At 42.6% G+C, this 21,307-nt stretch overlaps 1 protein-coding gene across 1 annotated transcript in view; it reads left to right on the plus strand.

The window, feature by feature from the left end:
* The window catches only part of CCDC88C (coiled-coil domain containing 88C), an 87,555-nt gene that overhangs the window by 33,276 nt on the left and 32,972 nt on the right, over positions 1–21,307 (plus strand). The window contains exons 4-10 of the mRNA XM_026046588.1: positions 3,954–4,023; positions 11,450–11,508; positions 13,152–13,235; positions 14,604–14,744; positions 15,341–15,525; positions 15,958–16,039; positions 16,483–16,641. Of these exons, the coding sequence (XP_025902373.1) occupies positions 3,954–4,023; positions 11,450–11,508; positions 13,152–13,235; positions 14,604–14,744; positions 15,341–15,525; positions 15,958–16,039; positions 16,483–16,641 (780 nt within the window). The remainder of the gene's footprint in view (positions 1–3,953; positions 4,024–11,449; positions 11,509–13,151; positions 13,236–14,603; positions 14,745–15,340; positions 15,526–15,957; positions 16,040–16,482; positions 16,642–21,307) is intronic.

Consider the following 21,307-nt stretch of genomic DNA (forward strand, 5'->3'; position numbering starts at 1 on the left):
TGGAACTTTTGATGCTTCAGTCTGTGGCTTTCTTCTTGTCCCATCACTGGCCACCACTGAAAAGAGTTCGCCCCATCTACCTCACTCCCTCCTTTAAGGTATTTATAGACACCGATCAGGTCATGTCCTGTGCACCATCCCGCGCCCCCCCCCTTCTCTTCTTCAGGCTAAACAAGCCGTCTCTGCCTTTCTTCATAGGGCAGATGCTCCAGGGACCTGATCAGCCTCCTCACCCTGTGCTGGACTCTCTCCAGTGGTTCCACATCCCTCTCTCAACTGGGGACAGTACCCTGGATGTGTCCTCACCAGGACCTCAGCTGCTGCAGTCTGCAGCCATCCCTGCAGGGGTCACAGCCTGTGCCTCTGGCAGGCAGAGCTCCGTGTGAAAGCAGGGCCTGAGCACGGCATTTGATTTACCCTTTGAAAGCCCCTCCTCTAGAAATGGGGCACAAACCTCTGTGTGCACAAATCCTTGTGGCCTCCACACACAGAGCTTGGCTCTCGTCTGGTTAGTGTAAGATTTGGCCCCTGATGTTTAACATTTAGTGATGATCTGCTGCCTAGAAGCATCTGCTCTCACACCCATCACTGCTGACAGAAGAGCTAAGATCTTTGCCTGTGTGTGCAACCTTAAAATACTCTGATCTTGGGAAGAGGAGAATTTCAGGCACCCCTATTAAGCTGTGCTAAAGCCTGCCAGGGAGCACTTCTGAACTGGATCCCTCTGGTATCAAAATGCTTTTCTCTCATGAATCTTCTATGGAGCAATGAAACATGGTAAGGATTTGTCTCTGTGAGATAGATGATTCCTGGCTTGTGGTTCTGGCCGCTGAGTTGGTAATTAGCCTAGGTGTAAAGCTGGCTGCTCAAACCGTAATTGTATTGGTAAGTGGGGAAATTGTTACCATGTGTTGTTGCTGTAATCTTTACTGCTTCAATCAAGTTTTAGTAGCTCTACAAAAATGATTTAAAGGTCTCTCATAGGAGAAATCAGTATCTTTGCTTGTACAGCTGCTCCCTGGAGTGCAGTGAGGGGGTTCATGGGCTGTTGCTGAAGGTGTTGGCAAGTCCTGCTTTGCTCTGCCTGCCTGTGCTGTCCCAGCCATGCTGAGGAGTGTGAGGCGGGCAGAGAGGCCAGACTGAAGCACAGAGTCCTAGTTGCACATCTGGGAGTTATGGTATTGCAGGTAACCTGACATCCAGTACTGCCATTGGGAGCATTGCTCCAGAGCTGTGGTTAATTGGGAACTCTTCCAGATCCTATCTTTTGTGCATGGTCTTACCTTTCTCAAGACTTAGGTCTGGTAAAATGGTTTGGTATTGGTGTTTCAACTGAGGAAAATGAGGAAATATTGACAGATGGATAGAAGATGGATCAGGATCCCTGATTTGCTGTTGAGGAGGAAGGGACTTTGGTTGTATGCCCAGATGTGGGAGCTTGAGCGGTGACTCTGAGACGCAGTTACACTGTCCTTGCTAGCGAGTCACTGTGTGTCACCTGAACGGTCTTAACTTGACTCTGTGTTTAACCTATGCAAAAGCTGAGGTAAAACTCATCTGCTTGGCTGTGAATGGGAGCGCTTTTGGCCAATGTGTTTCACAGCACGTTTGTAGCTGGGTGGTTGAATGGTTTGTTGGTACATCTCAGTACGGCTCAGTTGGTAAGCTGTGCTTTTAATTGAAGTAACGTCTGTGTCACTTCCTTAAGCTTGGAAAATAATGATCTAACAATATTGGCCTCTTATAAAGCACTTAAAGATCACCTGTTGAACTACACTGTATAATGGCTGGGTATTCCTATCAGAATAATCTGAGGCGAAGGCATTTAGGGCAATAAAGATACGTATCTGAATAAATAACTTAAAAAAAATAAACAGATGAGAGCATTACCTCCTGCAACAGTTTGAATCTTTTAATCTGAATTAAGAGATGACTCTTCACTGATCCAGGGCTGTTTCTGCTTGTGTTCAGTGACTGTCAGAATCCCGCCAGACTAACTGCTGGGAATAAGCTCCAAGGGCATTCGCTCACAGCCCAGTTGGAGGGTGCGCTCGGCTTTGCAGAGGGAGCGCATGAGAACGCTCGCAGCATAAAGGTTGCGGGACTGTGTCTGTCTGCTGGCCAAAGAGCCACAGATCTGATGATTACACAAAGACAACAAGGATTCTTTCTGCATTCCTGCCTCAGTGCCATGCTATGTGCAAGCGGTGGATAAAAACGGGCTCTCTATTTTTTTGGCCATGGATGTCACTAGTTAAAGCTGGAGAGTTTGGTGGGCGCAGATACTGAAATATGTGAGTGGACACTGCAGTGCAGCTGTGTTTTGCGAGATGCAGTCTGTGCTGCACGTGCTGGGGAGCAGTGCCAAATAGCCTTGGTTAATGGGGCTTCTGTGCACAAGCCATAAATGCTTTTGGCTGGTGACTTTTGAGTGGCTTGTCCAGCATAGCCCAGCTTGGCCTTGCATGGAGGTCTTTGCTGTTAATAGCACCAAAAAATACAGTCTGTGACACTGAAATATTTCTGCTCTATCCAGAAAAATACTGCTAGTTAGACTGTTGTACATATGAATTGGAGGAAAAAAAAAAGTGCTACATCCCATAACATTTTTTTAAACATCCACACCAATTACTTATCAAAGGTTGCAGGCACACTAGAATATTTCCTCTTTCCATTAGGTTTATTTTTTTCTCCTGTTCTGAATTTGAAAGCAGAGAAATAACAATCTGGTAACTGAAAGAGAAGGCGTTTCAGTGAATAGGTGGCTGTTTCAGGAAATGTGTTCCTATATTCAGGGCCTGGTTACAGTGGTTTTTTTCTTTCTCTCTCTCTTTTTTTTTTTTTTTTCCCCTGGCTCTGAATTCCATGCAAGTGTTAGTGTGTGTGCCCTCCTAATGGCCTGGAAGTGGTCTGGGAAACACAAACAGGGGACAGGCACCTGCCAAACATTTGGTAGCTCTGTGTGGAATTTGCACAGGGCTTTAATCACGTAACCATTTTTCTCCTAAGCCTTTGTGAAATAAAATACTTGCCTAATGTTTTATTCAGATCATCTGAGCTGAGTGCTAGTAACTGCAGGTTGAAGTTAGGAACATATTTCTGGGCTCTGAATGTTATAGCAAATGACTTGGGTTTGTGACTGAGCATATTGCCATATGTAGCCCCGTTGAAGTGCATTTATTTGTCCACCTTTGAGCATTTACTTACCTCACAGCTTGTAGTCTCCTCTGTCCCATAAGCTCATTTTGGACATTTCAGTGAAGCTGCAGGCAGCTGACATGTAAGTGTTAAACGTGACTGGCAATGTCAGACTTCCTTTGCTTCCTCCTGCAAATAAGACATTTCATCTCATTACATCATGAGTCGCGAATGAGATTTAACTTAAACATATCTGCTTTCTTCCCTTTTAAAAACAAAAGCAAATCTGAAACTTTAGGCCATTTTTTCCAAGCAGTGTAGATACCTGTTCAGTTGCTCCCCTCCTGTGTGTTATCCTGCTTGTCATTAAAATTTCAGACCATGAAATAATTAGAGCAATTATCTGAATTACTCAAAACTTCACAGATGGGCTTAGGTACCTTAGAACCCGCTGCATTTGTGAGCCCTGAGACATGACAACAGCTGCATGTTGAGCATGGAGTGAATATAGGTCATGTCTGGGGAAAAGGCATGACTGATGGGCGTACCCTGGCATGGCGGTGTTTGTTTTGATCAGCACCGTGGGACCCTCTACTCTCTGTACTGGCTGCTGTTAAAGGAGGCAATGGATGTGTGTCAGCTCTGCAACTTGATGCCATCTTCAAATAGGGATTTCTCTGAAGTGGGGCTTCCTCTTGTGACCTCTGACTGCCAGCGCGTTAAAGGCTCAGGAATCGATGGAGCCCGGCATGCTGTGATGTGATTGATTGGGATTCCTTCATGCTTAACTCTGCCTCATGTTTTCTTTTGTTTAGGAGGTCCTCCAGCAGCTGATTGTAATGAATTTACCAAATGTTTTAATGATTGGCAAAGATCCGCTTTCTGGTGAGTAACTTGAGTTCTTGCCCTTGCTCTAAATGCTAAGCAAAATTGGTACTTTCTTTAATAAAAAATTTCTTATAACCAAACTATGCATACTTGTAGTTGTGTACAAATAATGCTTCTGCTGAGCCTCAGTCTCTTAAATGCTTATTGTACGTACTTACTTAAGGGGATATAATATCTGGTATATAAATGTGAGAGTGCATGTGCTTGTTTATTTGTTCAGACACATGTGGGAGTTAATGAGTTCAGATTCTGCTTAGGTGATTTGCTCAATGTTACAGTGGAGTGCACAGCGCATCGGGAGCTTTGTGCCTCAGTTTCTCTTTGTACATGCCTCAGTCTCTGTCATGGAAGGGTGACCCTGTACCTGTGCAATTCCTCTTGTCAATTTTCTGTGTCTTCAGTGAGACAAAATGAATGCTCGTTAACAGGAAAATGAAGCTGACTTCTCCTTGGAACTGCATTTAAAAAATGAAGAGTTTGATTGGGGTTGAGATTTTTATTTCTGCATGCCTATTCCATCTCTTCCCATGCCAGTGCCTAGGGCAGTAAATTTTTTTTACCAGTGAAGGAAAATTGGGTGAACTGAATCAGCAGTGATAGAAGATGACATGGTAACCAACATGTCCAGGATAAGCAAATGATAGAGTCCTTGGCAGCTTTCCTTTTGCTGTTCTTAGCAGCAATCACATATGTAGGTTTATATCAGAAAAGTTTATATCAAAAAGGAGATAAACCTAAAGTTTTTGGATCACTGAAAGTTTAAGGTATGGCTTCATATCTTTGCAGTAAAATCAAGTTGAGGAGTAAGTGAACACCTTGCCAAGAAGCAGAGTGAAGTCTGTACTGCCAGCCTGACCTGTACAATGTGGGCTGCTGGAATTGGGGAGGGGCATGAAGGGAATTGGAGCTATTGCCCCTCTTAGGCATGTGGGCAGGGAGAGAGGAATGGGAAGAGCCTGGGCCATTAGGAAGGATGCTAGTGGAGAGCCATATCTGGGGCAACAAGTTGATATCTCTGCTGGCTTGTGGCTCTGGGGAAGGATATTTAGCTTTTTGTCCTAGCTGTTCCTGAATTACAGCTAGCAGGAGGTTTGTAATGCAGTAGCCACAGCATTGGTTCCTGAGGAGCTGGCACCCTTGAAAGCTGTCCTGCGTTTCTGTGCAGCTTCCCACTAAAGCATTAACCATGGCTCTGAGAACCCTGTGACTTGCTGCCCTCTGGCAGCACGTTAATCTGCTTTCACTCTTTCAATAAAGCACCTGACATGTTTCTTGTAGGAAGGATGTCATCACCCATATGTTCTTATCCCTAGCTCCTCTGATTAAAAACAAACTTTCGTATCATTTTATTGTTATCTTTTGAAATGTGCTATTTTTTACTGTGTATATTTTAGTGGTTATTGATATTGCTAGCGTGATTCACCAGAACACATGGGAAAAGAAGTTAAATAATACAGAAATGGGATAGGTGGATGACTGAAAATAATGGGATATGTGTACATAAGAAGTGAAGTTCTCTTTTGGATATATTATGCAATGCTTTGGAGAACCTGTCCCAGCTTGTACACTGTGAAGAAAGGCTAGCATAGAGAGATACAGGAGATACTACTTGCTTCTGAAAGCATCCTTGCCTGAGTGCAGGACTTCCAGAGAAGTTCTTGAGCTAGCCTTAGGTAAATGATTGTCATTAACATGTGCAGAAGAAATCATTAGAGAAGTAGAGACCTAGCAGAGGTTGCAGGAAGAATCACCTGTCTGATTGCTGACAAAGCCTGGGAGGAGAGGACTGAGAAATTAGTCAAAAGAGTAGAAAGGAATTCACAAAGAAGAAAAGGGAGAAGTAGTGTCTGGTGAGTCATGACCAGATAATTGTCAGATATATGAGGGTGTTTGTTTGTTTTGTGCTTTTTTGTTTGTTTGTTTGGTGGGTCTTTTTTTTTTTTTTTTTTGATCATGGTTTGTATGGTTTGGTTTGGGTTCTTTCTGCCTTGAAGAGAGGAGTGGCAGGAAGGCAGCAAGTACTTGGTCTAGTTTGGGAGAAAAGGAAATGAGAGTAAAGCAGTCATCAATGTGGAAAGTGATGCTTTTTGGTGTGAATACGGAGGAACTCGGGGAAAGCTCATGGAGAGTGAGATGATTCGGATAACAGCAATATGGGGAGATGAGACAGATATTACTTAACAAGTAGGTGTTTAAAATTGGCAGGAAGGGAAGAGGAGAAGCATTCTCTGTCAGTGGTCCAGGACAGAGATTGAGAGAGAAAGAAGGTCTTGGAAGAGGTAGCTGTAGATACAGTGATGGATAAAGGGAGCTGGGCAGCAGTAGATGCCAGGGAGGATGAGGTGCAGATGGTCTGAGAAGCTGGGATGGATCTGAGAAACAGAGTCCAACTTTTTGTCTTCCCTAGGTAATTTATCTGAATGAAAGACCTCTCTTGACACTGGGGAGAAGAAAATCATCTCGTGGTCACATTCCTGGAACAAATAGAGTATTGCTTCGTGCTGTTTGTACCGGGAAGGCTCAACTTCTGTATTAATGCCACACAACCCAGCACAGAGGGTTATTAGATCACTCAATGAAATCGTTATACAGTGCATCTGGTTGACTTATTCCTAGTAATGATGTTTCGTGATGTTTCAGAGTGGTCTGTTTGCTAGTTCAATTGAGAATTTTACTTTGTCCTTCTGAAACACTGCCCAAAGTTGATGCTATGTGTATTAAATCATAAACTGAATAGCTCTGAAGCCGAGAATGCTGTTCTTGCTCTTCAGCTCCCACTTGTCACTTGGCATTCAGGACTGCTGAGGGCTTCTATGGCTGTGCTTTGAACATGAGACCATTGCAGAAACAGAGCTGCCGCTATTACATGTGCCATGGTAGTTGGGCTCTTACACAGGACATGGCACATGGCTGCTGGATTTAGGACCTTTACCTACTTTCCTGTCCTTCAAATCATTTTGTTTTAGGCGGGGACAATTTTGTCTACAGTTCATGAGCATAAAAGCTGAGCAGTCCATGAGCATAAAAGCTGTAAAGATAGCTGGTGAGAAGAGGAAGTAGAATGTAGGGAGCTGAAGAGAAACCTGAGAGTAATTAAAGTATTTGGGAAATTCCTACAAGAAATCACACATCTTCTCATCCTCAGTATGAGAATCATTAGCATACTGATAATGAGTGCGCTTCTGTGAAATCATCTTTCACTTCCTCTGCTTTTCAGCATACTTTACATGGCCAGGTTCATTCCCATGCCTCTGGAAGGATTATCAATAAACAGCAGCAGTTCTGAACCTCTGTTTAGAAGCACTGCTTCGTTTAGTTTCTCAGTTTCCAGGTTAGCTCAGCTGGTGAGTGTGTCTGAAAATCATGGCTGTTAATCTTTTGTAATGGTCATAGTTCCCATCCACCCCTACCTCCCCTCCCCAAGACTTTTAACTTTTTTTGATACCTTTTTCAAATGACAAGTTAAGTTTGTGTACAACTGAGCCCCAAATCCCTGCTAATAAAAGTCCATAGAAACAGTTTTTCATTAAAATCATAAAAGATGTAGACTCCCACTGGGATGTTTTTTCATGCTTGGTTTCCTTCCTTATTTTGTTTGAAAATCCTGTCGAGACACAAAGGCTCATTAAAATATAGAGTTAATAACAAAACACTGCCTCAATAGTGCAAATTTAGAATTCAAGCTGCTTTTTTTTCCCAGGATGTTGCTGTAGTTGGGGAAAATAGTGCTCGTGTGCTTCACCACTTCCCACCTGCTACGTGGGTCCCCTGGCCGCTGCTTGCAGGCACCACCCACATCAAGGACCTTCCCTCAGGTCTCTTAGAGGAAAATCATATTGAAACACAAAGAAGCTGCACAAACCCCAAATGTAATGTGTTTGGGCTCACTCTCTGTTCTTTGCACACTTCTCCCTGCTATCTTTCCTTCTTTTCCTACCCCTCTCTTGTTTTTCCCTGCTTTTCTGTGTTGTCTCTATACCTTGATCCTCACTGTGGCAGCTGTGCTGGTGTCTCTTAATCCCCTTGCCTGCTGCCTTCCTGGCTGCTGCCATCTGCTTCTCAGTCCTCTCTGAGTGGGGTGGGGCGGGGGTCTCCTGGCCCTGCAGTTCAAAGACACTCACAGAGTGTCCAGGTGCTGCTTGGGTTCCTGCCTCCAAGAAAACCCACCTGACATCTCACTGCTGGGAGCAGGTGGGCCCATGTGAATCTCCCAGGTTGGTTGGTTCATCTGCAGTGTCCAAATATGAAACCTGACAGCAGCTGCCCTGGAATTTTGAGAGGTCTATCTCGAGCAAAATAAAAAACAACCAACCCTAAAAACTCAATCTCTCCTGGTAAGATCAGCTAAGACACAGGGTGAGGGGTACCCGGAAGACTCTTCTTGGCCATCTAGGAAGGCCTTGTATTGTCCTGATGAGCTCGTGCAAGGGAACCTGCATGTTTCTACTCACACTGTACAGGGGGAGCTTTGCCTTCTCCTTACATCAACACAAACCAGGCCTTTTGGAAAACACAGCATGAATTACTGTACAAGAGGTATAATGGAGTTAAGGCTAAAGATCACTTGCTTTTGTTCAGCACTTGTTACAGCATGAGCGCAATGTCCTGTGTGTGAATCCTAGTTCCTGCCTCATGTCATGGGTCTCCATGTGCTTCCGAGTCACTTGGTGACCGTGGGCACTGTGTTTGGGCACCTCAGCCTTGTGTGTGGGAAATGGGGGAGAGGTAATCAAGGCCTTCCGGGGTTGTTCTGGGATTTAGTTGAAAAAATCTTGGTAAAGCACTTAAAAATGGGTGAACAGTTGATTTCTACTTGTACCCTGTTTCTTCTAAATATCTCCTATAAATAATTCCAAGGCTTGAAAACTTTGCTCAAATCTATCTTGCATGTAAATGATCTCAGAGTGCTTTAAAGTTATTGCGCCACTTCCACCCAAATATATTTCACTGTTCCATATGTGCAAGAAATGTCAAGCCTTTCTTATGTCCTCGTAGAAGTTTTGAAAAGTCCCGCCTTGAACTTTTCACAATTCAATTGTCTTATACTTCCCTTAATTTACCAATTTGCCATCCTGGGATTATAGAAAACACCTCAGTTGTACTCTACTTTATTGAATAATTTAATATAATCCCAATTATTCAATTTTATAATTACAAGGGAAGCATAGCTCAAGGCATGTGCACAGCATCTTTTAAAACAATTGTGTCGACAGAGAAGATGTGTTATCTAGAACTTGTAATCTTAAAAGTGTCTCTAGTGGGTACTATGGTCTTATTTTTATTACATGTGTGTAGCATGTCTGCAAGCATGAAAATATTCTTAAAAACACATTTTTGAAAAACATCTGACTTATGTGGGCTGCTGACTGCCAAAGGCTGGTTTGTAAAGTAGTAGCAAAGTAACTGTCTCATGATTACTTCAGGCCTCTTAATTTCTCGTTGCTTTCCATAAGCTCTGCCTTGGCTTTCTCTGCCACAGAGTTTGCCATTTCTCACTGATGTTGTGGTGGATCCTGGTTGAGACAGGGCCTCTGAGGGCCACCCAGTCGCTGGGTAGAGAGCAAAGGGCCTCTGAGGGCCACCCAGTCGCTGGGTAGAGAGCAAGTTGACCTTGTTGAATTAACCTAGCTAATAACTAAGGGTAATGCACCTGGCAGGGTTGTGCAGTGCCCCTCGTGCACATCTGTTGTCGCAGGGAAAGAAAAACACCATCCTGAAGTAGCCTTTTTATGACACTGGCTATGTTTAAGGCTATGTCATTTTAGAATGATAAATGATCACAAACTGAGATGATGATTTTTATGCTAAACTGTAGCTGTATAGAAGGAATAGGAGAACAGGAAAGGTTATGTCCTTCTTTCTTTGCAGGATATGCAAAAATTTGAGCCAGTGTTGTATCCGCAGGGTGGAGTGGAAACCGGCACCTCTGAAAAATCTTCATTGTTGAAGAGACTTTCACCTGCAGTCTTAATAGCAAATAATGTGACATTTGAGAATTGAGGATAAGCTATACTGGTATTTTCTGTAGAAGACTCTTGAGGATTTTTTTAAATCAACTTCTGTGAAAGTTGTTGAAAAATCTACTTAAAAAGCAAGCCATGTTCAAAGGCTATTTAGGGCATATGTGTGTTAAAAGGAAACCAGCAAGCGCCTCGTTTCCTAAGCACTCACCACATGTGGCTGTGGGGCATGTGAGGTTCTTGTCTGGCACTTGGGCTCTCTGGGCCTTTCTGCAGCCACAGGACTGCAGTGTGTGAAGCAGCGTGACCCCCCTCCCCACTCTGAGGTCCTGCCTGTGCTTCTAACTTGGAATTCAGAAATTATTTTATATATATATATGTGTGTGTGTGTGTGTGGAATTCATATGTGTGTGTGTGTGTGTGGAATTCATATATGTGTGTGTGTGTGTGGAATTCATATATATATATGTGGAATAACTAAATGCTTGAGGAAAGCAGGCTATAAAAGGAGAATATTCATCCTGCGCTTAAACACAAATGTATACAGGGATGTGAGAAAACTGCATAGCCTGTTTCTCGCCTCTTATTTACCTTATATAGGTGGGGTCAGACTTTTAGTGAATGTCTCATTTCAAATCTTGGTGGTTCTTGTTAGCTGCAGAGTGAATTTCCATCTTCTGTGAAGCCCTTTGCCTTCAGTCTCTTGTCGTCCCTCTTTGATATATGTAATTTTCTTGGCTCCCCAGCAATCCACCCTCTAATTTTGTTGAAAGGAGATGTGGAGTTGGCTCACGGCCATGCCAGTCCCCCTGTGCAGCCTCCTCTTAACCTTAGGAGGAATCATGCAGGCCTGGCTGCAGCAGGATTCCTTGCTTCTTTACCTTATGTGGTTCCAAGAGTATATGGTTAGCTGCAAATTCTCCCTTCTGCATCACTCCTTTGTATCCCTTTGAGGGATACATGAGGTTTTCACTTCAAAGTGTGAACATGCTTTGCTGCAGAACGGCGGCAGCAGAATTAGGTTCTAAAACGTATCTGGTAAAGAGAATTTATGTGCTCAGAATGACTTTCTGCAGTTTAGGGAAGATTTGTAATTGTAAAATAGATGTCACACAGTTAGAACAAGTTCTTTGCATGAGAGTAATTTTCCTGACATATTCCTGCACATTTTTTTCTGTTAAAATAAGAGCAAGCATTAGGCATATGTATAAACCTTTTAAAGGAAAAAGAAAATCATCAATAAGAGAAGTGTCAGAAAAGGTAGTTGATGATAGCATGCTGTAGAAAAGACTTGCTGAATTTAGGATTTCAAGTTAATCCATACAAGCTGTATAGTTACGTGGGTAATACAGTACCATTAAAACAGTCACATGTATATTACTCAGGCGCTTGTTTAAAGAAGGTATCTCCTTTATTTTTTTAATTTTATTTATCATTTTCCTTTCCCTTCTGTCTGTCTCTAGGTAAAAGTATGGATGAAATTAAGAAGCTCCTGCTGTTGGTTCTGGGTTGTGCTGTGCAGGTAAATGCTTTTTAAAGAACTGAAAAATAATTTCTTTTTAATCCCCTTTTTTGTGGGGCAGAGAAAATCTGGCCAAAGATGAGTGCTGAACTAACAGATTTCCAGCTATTTCATGTAGCATATGAACTGAAACTGGGAAAAGATGCAGTAGATGAATGAAACGGCAGCAGTAGTCCCAGTTTATTGCCAATACTGGAATCAATCACAGCATGTGTAATCTTAAAATTAAGTGGTTCTCTTTAGGAGCAGAATACGAAAAGATAAGCTTTGAACAGTGTTGTTCTAAAGATTTTTTTGTTTATTTTCATATTATTTTAATATATGTAAGAGTGTAATAGTAATGTGCTAGTGTAAAGATGAGCTAACAGTCTCAACACATTTGTTTAATGAATCCTATTTGCATTTTTTGAATATTACATAGGTAGAAAATCCTAAATGAATAAATACTCTGTATATTCATGTGTACAATTTTGTCATGTTTATTAAAATAAATGGACAGGCAACACAGAAGGGAAGCTCTGCAGCGCCACACACAGCTGCCAGATAAAGAAATCTGTGTTCTGCCCAGCAGCCCAACCGTGGGGAACAATGGGGGCCTCGGCAGCCTTTGCTTCTCCGTGACCTTGTTTGTTGGTCTGGCTGGTGTCTGTCGAGCCCTAGGACACTTACCCTGCTCAGCCCTGTCAAGTTGATTATGTCAGGGTGATGCTGCCTTCCTATGGCTGCTCGGAACTTATCTCACTGTTACATTGCAGCACAAAGAATAAAGGCCTGATTTGGCAAGCTTTTTCCCCCCCCCCCCCTTTTTTTTTCTTTTTTTTTTTTTCTCTTCCATCTTCAGCACATGTTTACAGTTTTGGGCCTTTTCCCAATGAAATGAATGATAAGACTCAGAATCACACCCAAAAGGGCCCCTGTAGATAGTAGAAAAACTAGCTTAAGAAAATCTTCAGAAATATTTAACTTCTTTTGCCTTCTAATGACAAGTCTGCACTATAATGTTACTAACGTACAATTGCAGAGGTAGAATGGGAGATGTTTGATTCTTCTAAAATCATCAGTAGAAGACTCATTAGCATCTGTTTGTCTGAAATGTAACTAATTTTTGTCCAGAAAGTTCCTCAGTCCTGTTTTTTACCTAAAGCATGTGTTGATTTAATGTCCAGGAAGCAAAATGCAGGCTCGATGTGAGCACACTCTAAAGTGATGCACTGCTTTTCATTGCCAAAACCAAGGAAAATGCCACAGCTCTGAGCAGGCGGGAGGAGTGCTGCAGTATAAATGTAGGGCTTTTGTTCACCCCGCTTATGTTTGTGCACCTCATTAAAGAAACTGTGGTGATTTCCCCTGGCTGTCACCCTATCCCTTGATCTCATTGTGTATTGGGCTTGTTTTTAAAGAGCAAAACCAAACATTTTAACTTAGCCTTAGTTGTACTGACTTTAAAAAGTTTCAGGAGTTCAATGTATAATTCAGTTCATGTTCCATTTGTGCAACAAAGTGTTATCTCATAGAGGGTGCCAAATTGTAGATCTTGAACATGTTGTCATGAGCAATACAAGCTTTGTTATTTTAAATGAGAAAATGTTACAGAAAGTGTTTAGTTTTGTACCATCATTTCAGGGTGTATTTTCTTTTAACAGTGTGAAAGAAAAGAAGAATTTATTGAAAGAATAAAGCAACTGGATATTGAAACACAAGCTGCTATCGTGGCCCACATTCAGGAGGTAGGATTCAGCTCAGTCTATCTTCACTTTGATAGCAAAAAAAAAACCCTTGAGACATGTAAGCATGAACATAAAAAGCTAATACTTGAAGTTTCATAATGGGTTTTATCAACCTTAGAGAGAAATGATTATGCTGTGCAAGTAGTTTTGCAATCAAATTGGAAGATAAAATGGCAGGTGTTTGGAATGTTACTTTACTCAGTGCTCTTTCCAAAAGATGCAGTGATAAATGTCTTGCCAGCTATAGGCTCATATAGAAGATATGTCTGTAAGGCAGAAGGTGTGAAATACTTTCAAAAGGAATGTACGGTTTAGGACACGAAGTCCTATTTGTAGCAGCAGTTCAGACGCCTGAGTCCAGTGGTAGGTGAGATGAAGGCTCCTCAGGGCCTTGGTTGCTTCATACAGTGTTTTCCTAACTCAGTCTTGAAAATAGTACTCTGCAGCTGCCATGAGACGCGTGTTCTGTTTTAAACAGAAGACTGATCCAGTGACAAATATTCTTGGACTTGGTAAAAGGAGGGAGAATGTTTAGGTGCTCAGGGGCAGCTTAGCTTGCTTTGGAGATGCAGAGAAATCCAGGTGAAAACGCCCTCTGCTGGGTAGGCAGCAGCGTTTGTGAGCTCTGGGTCTTGGAGAGCAGGCGTAAACGCCTGATAAACTACAATTTAAAGAACAAATAGTGGAAGTCTAAGGCAAGAACACTCAAATATCTGCTTTCTAAGAAAGGCTTTTCAGGGGAGACTTGTTTGAAATAAGCTGTAATAAAGTACATGGTTGTAGCAAAACCAGAAACATTGTTTAACTGAGCTTGAGAGCCTTTCTATTGACTGACAGTTCTGTTAAACGATAGAGAGGAAACCAGCTGTGCACGATGACAGTTAAAACAAACTGTGCTAGCAGCAGTAAAAGGCAATTCCAGCTGAGTGAGATCCCCCTGTCTGTAGCACCTGCAGGCTGCAGAGCACTTGGAAATGGGGCTGCTCACAGTGAGGCACCAGCCTCATTGCTCAGCCATGGGATCTACTCTCTTCTTGTTCAGGGAGTGACTGCCCCAGTGCCTGAACTAAGACAGCTGCAGAAGTTTTACTGTGCAAACATATGTCTTATTGGCCATAATGTACACCTGGTGACTCTTAAAATTCAGTCTTTATTATTATTGTTATTATCAAAAACCTGGATGCTAAAAACTTCTGGCCAGTGTTAAAGTTGAGGTAGTCATGCCTATGTACTTTCCAGCCTGCTTTTGGTGAAATGTGGTATCTTTATCTTTTTAAAGTGACCAGTAGATGAGTCTGGGCACTGCAGCATATGTAGCAGAGAAAATTTTAAATCGACTAGTGAGTGTTTTTTTTTTTCTCTTTTCAGGTGACTCACAACCAGGAGAATGTCTTTGATTTACAGTGGCTGGAGCTGCCGGACATGGCTCCAGAAGAACTGGAGTCTCTCTCCAGGAATATGGTTTTCCACCTCAAAAGACTCATTGATGAGAGAGATGAGTGCACAGAAGTACGATGACACCTCTGTCATATACAGCTTCTGTGGAACAGTTGATGCATCATCTCTTTCTTCTGTTCTGTCTTGTTTGTGCTTTTGGTCTCCATTCTGAGCCTTTCTGTTACACCTCTGAAAATCTGTGGAAATATTTGACTTTTCAATCAGTTCTTAAATAAGCGCTTCAGATGCGGTACGTTGATTGGTAGGAGGAGTGCGTGCAGTGGAGACCAAAGCATTTCAAACTGTGATTGTCTTCAGAATTTTGTCTCTGCTTGTCTGTTCCGTCATTCACATTAGTCATCGCTTGACTCTCTCCAGTGAAACACCTGCTGTTTTTGTTTCCAGTGTCATCTTCATTTTTTCCTGTGTAACATCAACCCTATGTCTTACTGATTCATCAGCTCTTTTCCCTTCAGATCCTTGGGGTTGGTGCCTTCCTTTCATTAGCCTGACTTTTCTGTCATGCATGTGACTTTGTGATTACTTTTAAAGAACTTGTATGGATTATCCAAGCAAAATAGACTGAATGTTGATCTAGTCATGTGAGCGTGTTAGAGATTTCTTTCCTCATATGCTCCTTAATATCGCGTATTATTCTCTACTTCCAGGTGATTGTAGATCTCACTCAAGAGAGAGATTATCTACAGTCTCAGCAACCACCAAGTCCTCTGAAAGCACCGAGCCCCGATTCCTCACCAAATCCAGCCAACCCGCGTTCCAATGAAGACAAACAGCACCTTGCAGTTGAGCTGGCAGACACGAAGGCCAAGCTGCGAAGAGTCCGGCAGGAGCTGTGAGTCACCAGCATCTTATGCTTCTAGAGACACTTCTGAGTTAAGACTGAAAATACAGTTGCCTGTCGGCTTCCCTGCACTGATCCCCATGGGAGCCCTTAGAATCATGTCTATCTTTCACATTCCTCTAGCAGTACTACTTAATAAGTGGAACTTCAGAGGATAGTGAGGTCAGTTATGATAGCAATAATATCTAACGAGATTTGAACAGAAATACTTAAAAAAAAATAGTTGCAGTCTCAAATCTATGATATATGGTATCACAAGAAAATACCTCTTGGTCTTATGAAGGTGGCATGCCATCAAAAATTCTGTGTTCAGAATATCCTTGATGACCTCTGTCTTTCCTTCTAATTTCCTAGAAAACATACTCGGTAGTGTTCCGGGGGGAAAAAAGAGAATCTGCTTACTAAGTTTCTAATCCTTTTCAGGGAAGAGAAGTCTGAGCAGCTTGTGGATTCTAAACATGAAGTTGAACAGCTCATCCTAGAGCTGCAAAAAATAAAACAAGAGGTAAGGTGGCCTTGTTTCACTGTGTCAGACTTCCTAATTTAAAAACATCTCTTTCATTGTGAGGCAAAAAAAAACTGCACCACACTTTCTTAAATGAAGGATCAAGTTATTCCAGCAAGCTGTTTGACCAGTATGACTGTGGAATAGCAGTGCTATGCTTCCTACGTAAATGGTGAGAGCAGTCTCATCTGTTTAGCTTGCAAATAATCCAGTCATGCCTGGAGCACATGCAACATCAGGTATTGAATATGTCTGAGTCCCAGCAGGCTGAGGAGCCTCTCAGTCTTGCAAAGAATTGACTGGCTAATAGGAGAATTCTGTCATAAATACGCAAAAGGAAAATTATTTGATCTCTGTTCATGACTGCTCCTTAAAAAAAAAAAAAAACTTGGATAGTTCAAGGAATACTTTCGTTTATTTATTTAATCTGTCTATCTTCTCAGAATATCCACTTGGCCTCGGACGCTCGCTCTGCCCGAGCATACAGAGATGAGCTGGACTCCCTGAGAGAGAGGGCCAACCGTGTCGAGAGGCTGGAGATGGAGCTTGTCCGATGCAAAGAGAAACTTCACGATGTGGATTTTTACAAGGCTCGCATGGAGGCAAGTGGAGATTGGGAGGAGGATTTGATAAGTAATCCTTAATGTTTGGCTTTTGCAGCAAAAGATCAGAGCAAGTTGAAATTTCATACTGTTCATTGGTATTGGTTTAGCAGCAGTAAAAATTCTTTCGGTAGCCAAAACATTCTTTCACTAGACTTGATGGACATAAAAAGTGTCCGTTACTTCTAGTAAATTCTGCTTAGCTCAACATTATCTGACTAAGAGGACAGACCTTTTTTGGAAGTTCCTTCTAAAGGGTCTAAGTCTAACCTTGAAAACTGACTGCAAGTAAAAAGTTTGCTGTCCAAAGTTAATCCTTTGGCCAGCACTTTAATTGCTGTGTATAAGTTAACTAAATGAATGGGTGTCTGTAGCAGTTGCAGCTGTCGTTCAAGTGACTGGGCATTTTTAAGCATGACCTTGGATGACAACTTTTTGCAACTGTTGCATGTGAGGAGAGATATCTTGGTGCCATGAGCAGAGGGCATCAGTAAAAAACCCATGCTTTTGTTCTCCCAGTAATGCTCCTTATCAGCTTATAATTCTCGAAGTGTGAGAATTCAAGTTAGATCAGGTTGCTCTACTGCAGTTTTCTGTGCTTTGAGGCCCTCTCGCCTAAGCTCTCAATAACTGCACTTAAGTGGTATCTCAGCCAGAGCCAGCTGGATATCCAGGCTTGGATACCCATGTTGAGGTTCTGTACTTTAGCCCTTGCTATAATTGAGTAAAACCCTAGTTCTGGGAGAAGAGCAGTCCTGAAACTAATTTTCATCAGGCCTCTGGCTAAGAACACATGCCTTATTTCTGCTCTATAAACCCTGCTTTGTAGGCAGTTCTTTTTCCATCTAACCTAGGACACCAGCTAGATGCTGCTTCCGTTGAATAGATTCAATAAGATAGCTGATTATTAAATTTAGCAATATCCTGCACAAGCCCATCTTTTCTCTCTGTAATTCCCATTTTACTTCAGGGAGTTTGAAGCTCTGTCTCCTTCCTTCCTTCCTAAACATCAGCCATGCATTAGCCTGGCATGCCAGCTAGCAGCGTGGCGTGCCAGCATTTCCCTTGTGGCTTTATGCCGGGGTTGCTTTGCTTCTACCTGCTGCTCCCCCAGCGTGGCAAGAGGAGGGCAGTGTTTTAGCCTTTCCTTGGTCTGAAGGCAGGGGAGAAGTTACTGGTGCTTCTGGTTTTCAGGCCTTTTGTTTGTCCTTGTTCAGCAGTTTCCTGTTCTGTCTGCCTGCTGATCTTGTTTAACACACCATTCAGTAAGGAGGCCTCCACTTCTGATTTGTTCAGTCTTCCCTCACTCCTTCTGCCCTGCCAGATTTTGGCGAAATTGTTGAAAACTGGCCCTCCAGGGATACCTCCCTGAGATACGGCAGTGGGTGAGGTGAAAAGTATTCCCATGAACGTGGCATTTCTCTATTTTGGGGCGATAGTGTGGCCTCTTGCATTAGCTGTTCCTTCTCTAAGGGCTGAGTTTTTTTAACATGTGGCAGGATTGCACAGCTCTCTGTAGGCTACACTTGGGTCTCAAATAGCCAGAGTGTTTCACATGCTCACCACTCCCTCTGCTAGCTTTGATCCACCCTTGGCACAGTTAGGGACTGGCAGCTTTGTGCAGGGGCATCGTCAGGAAAACACCCTCAGTCCCACGCTGATGATTCCATGGGACAGCACGCTGGCTTCTTCATCGTCCCGCACTGAGGATCCAACTCTCCATGTCCATCTGTGTTCTTCCACTGAGTCTAGTCCTCTGCCCTTGTGAAACAAGGGCAATAGCCTGGAGAGCAGTTCAGTACCTGCTCAGATTCCTCCTACTCCTTCAAAAAGTGCTAGCCTTACAATTTTAAGTTGCAAAGTATGTGCAAGCTTTTAATGCAGAGATGTGCATTAATGCAGTAATGTGCAGCTTTTGTGCCACTGGACTGTGCTGTGCCAGTTCATCTAATGGCATCAACTGGTGCAGTTTGCATACTAGGCTCAGGGTGCTTAAGACCTGAATAAACCCCTCAGAGCCACAGCAATAAAAGCAGAGGTGCATAAAGCACAGCAGTGTGGCAGTGTGATACCTTAAGGCTTAAAAGGTTTTGGCAACATCATTAACAAGCCTTGCAGAATCAGTACGGGAGAAGAGCAAGTGATTTTAATTTTGTGTCTCAATGAAGAAAGCTTTTGACAAACAGGCACTTGACAATCTTTTCCTTCTTGTAGTTGTCATGTACATTCAGTAGCCTGAACACGATGTATGGAAGGTGCTCTGCCTAGAATGCTGTGACAACCTGAAAGAGTAGTGAACAAGCTGATACAGGAGCTCTAAGCACATCATAGACACCAGCAGTGGCAGCAGGGAGGAGTTTAAGGAGGACATAAGGAATACAAACAGAGCAGTTATTTCTCTTGAGCATGTGTGTTGTTTTCCCTCTCTGTATTTTTTGACAAGAATATGCTCTGAAATGGTGCTTTAATTTGACAGTTGTTGGAGGACCATGGAGATGGCTGTGGTCTGGAGACCTTCCTACCCAGGTGGCTTAATGGGGTCTAACGGCTGTGGGGGAACAGGCTCAGTGCAGGGCTTCCTCCTCCGAGGTGCTGCTCTCCAGGGTAGAGAGCTCCATGGGTTGGGACCAGATGATCTCAAGAGGTCCCTTCCAACTTCAACCCTTCTGTGATTCCTCTCTGCTTCAGGAGATTCTTTCCCTAGGCCCAGGGGGTCGGCCTTGCCCCCCTAAAGCTTTTTAAAGTGTTTTTTGTCTTAAAAACACTCTTCCGTATGTTCACGTAGCCAACCCAGGCAATACTTGATTGTCATGACATTTATTATCAGTATCATGGCTCAATGAGGGCAGCTTCCAAATTGCCAGAAGGGAAGGTTTGGACTCCATCTAATAACTAGGTCTAAATGTGTGTGCAGCTTTCCTGGTTTGATTTCTATAATCTGTTTTCTCTTTTAGTATCTGAAAAGGTTTCTGAAAAGTAAAGCAGCCTGCTTGTATAAGCACTTCTCCTCAGAGTTAATTGTAACCATATGAGTATACGATGCACATTCTTAAAGCTAACTTGGGATTAGAGCAAAATATATACTTTATTTTAGAAATGTGATTACAAAGGCAAGATTGTATATGGTGGGTATTAAGCCATCACAGTTTAAGGTAAAAGCAATATAAAGCATAGTTTTTTTTGAATCTCTTACCCAGTAAGTTTAGTATGTTTGCAGAAAAATAAATGAACAGCCATCAATTTTTGTTGCTGGTTTGAGAAGAAACTCGTAGCTACAGAATCATGTTGGTAGGGTTTTTCTGTTTGTTCTTTTTTCTTTCTTTTTAAAAACAAAAAGCTTAAATTAATTTTGGTGGAAAATACCACCACTTCTACCCACTGCTTCTGCAATCCAAGTGATTTGTAGCCAGACACATTTTGAGCCCAGTTATGTTATCCCAGAGTTCTGTGAGGTGTTAGTGCTGACATGTTGTAGGTAGAACGGTTTTACCTTCCAGGCTTTGCAATCTAACTTTGAAAGCTTCCATAGAGCAATTATTTAAATTAAATGAACTTTTCAATATTAAGACAGCCTTATATCATGGGTGCACCAGCTAGCATGTTGACCTAGTCACAGGAGGCATTTCCACCGGGTTATTAAGATTTCATCAGAACTGTTTTGAACAGACATGTTCGCTCCTCTGGGGTACTTGATGGAAATGTGCCTTTGGTCTTCTATGTATTGTAGCTCCCAGTGATGGACAGCTTGTACCAGAGCCTGAATATGTACATGTGCTTGGCACATAGCTTAATTCTTTATGAGACAATGAAGTAACTGGTTTCTGCCTGATAGACAGTTTTTGGGAATAGTTCTGAGGCTGCATTTTTGAGGTCAGACACCACCTTCGTTCTTGGGGCTGTGGTCCAGGCTCAGTTTGATGAGCCAGCAAAGCAAACTCTGATCATGTTGCCATTCCAGTATGGGTTTTCCTGCAGCTTATGTGACCCTCTGAAAATTTCCTGTTCCTCTGCTTCCTCTGGTCTATCATGGTTCAGTGTCAGCAACTTTGGGTTGTTCATCCTAAAGTGAAGATGTTAGACCAGATTAGCCTGGAATGTTAGTTTTATAAATCAAGAGGAGAGGATTTGTGTTTTCTTTCTTGTAGGATCAGACATTTTATTAGCAATAGCTGAATCATTTCATAAACTCTCATATACTTGTCCTTTTACTGCTTTTGTAGTAGGGATATTTTCTCTTCCTTTTTGCGAGCTGGTAGGTGACCCACAGAGAGGTCAAGGATGATACTGCAGTGCGTAAAGTGGACTCCCATATGGTGCCAATCTACAGTCAAGATGCAGCAAACAACTTGTCTGCTGTATAAGGATACTGAATTATTTCTGTTGGTGCTTGCAGAAGTTGAGGGTAGTGGCTGTCATCTGACAACCTATCTTGTGTTTTGCAGCTGTCTTTCGAGTGTGGGTGTTAGTTTTTGATTTTGGATATTGTTTTAATAACTGGATCACGCGAGGCTCTCTCTCTCTCTATGGCTGAGTCCACCCTCCCAAAAATGAGAAGGTAGTTGCTGCCTAAGCAGTTAGAGATTTACTTGTGCCTGGTAAAGTTTCAGGAATCTACTTGGTTTGGATGTTTGTGGTCTGAGAGAGCAGACACTGATGTCACTGGTGT

Source organism: Nothoprocta perdicaria, unplaced genomic scaffold, assembly GCF_003342845.1.
Source record: "Nothoprocta perdicaria isolate Ctin4 unplaced genomic scaffold, notPer1 scaffold_108, whole genome shotgun sequence".
In the NCBI taxonomy this organism is placed as follows: domain Eukaryota; kingdom Metazoa; phylum Chordata; class Aves; order Tinamiformes; family Tinamidae; genus Nothoprocta; species Nothoprocta perdicaria.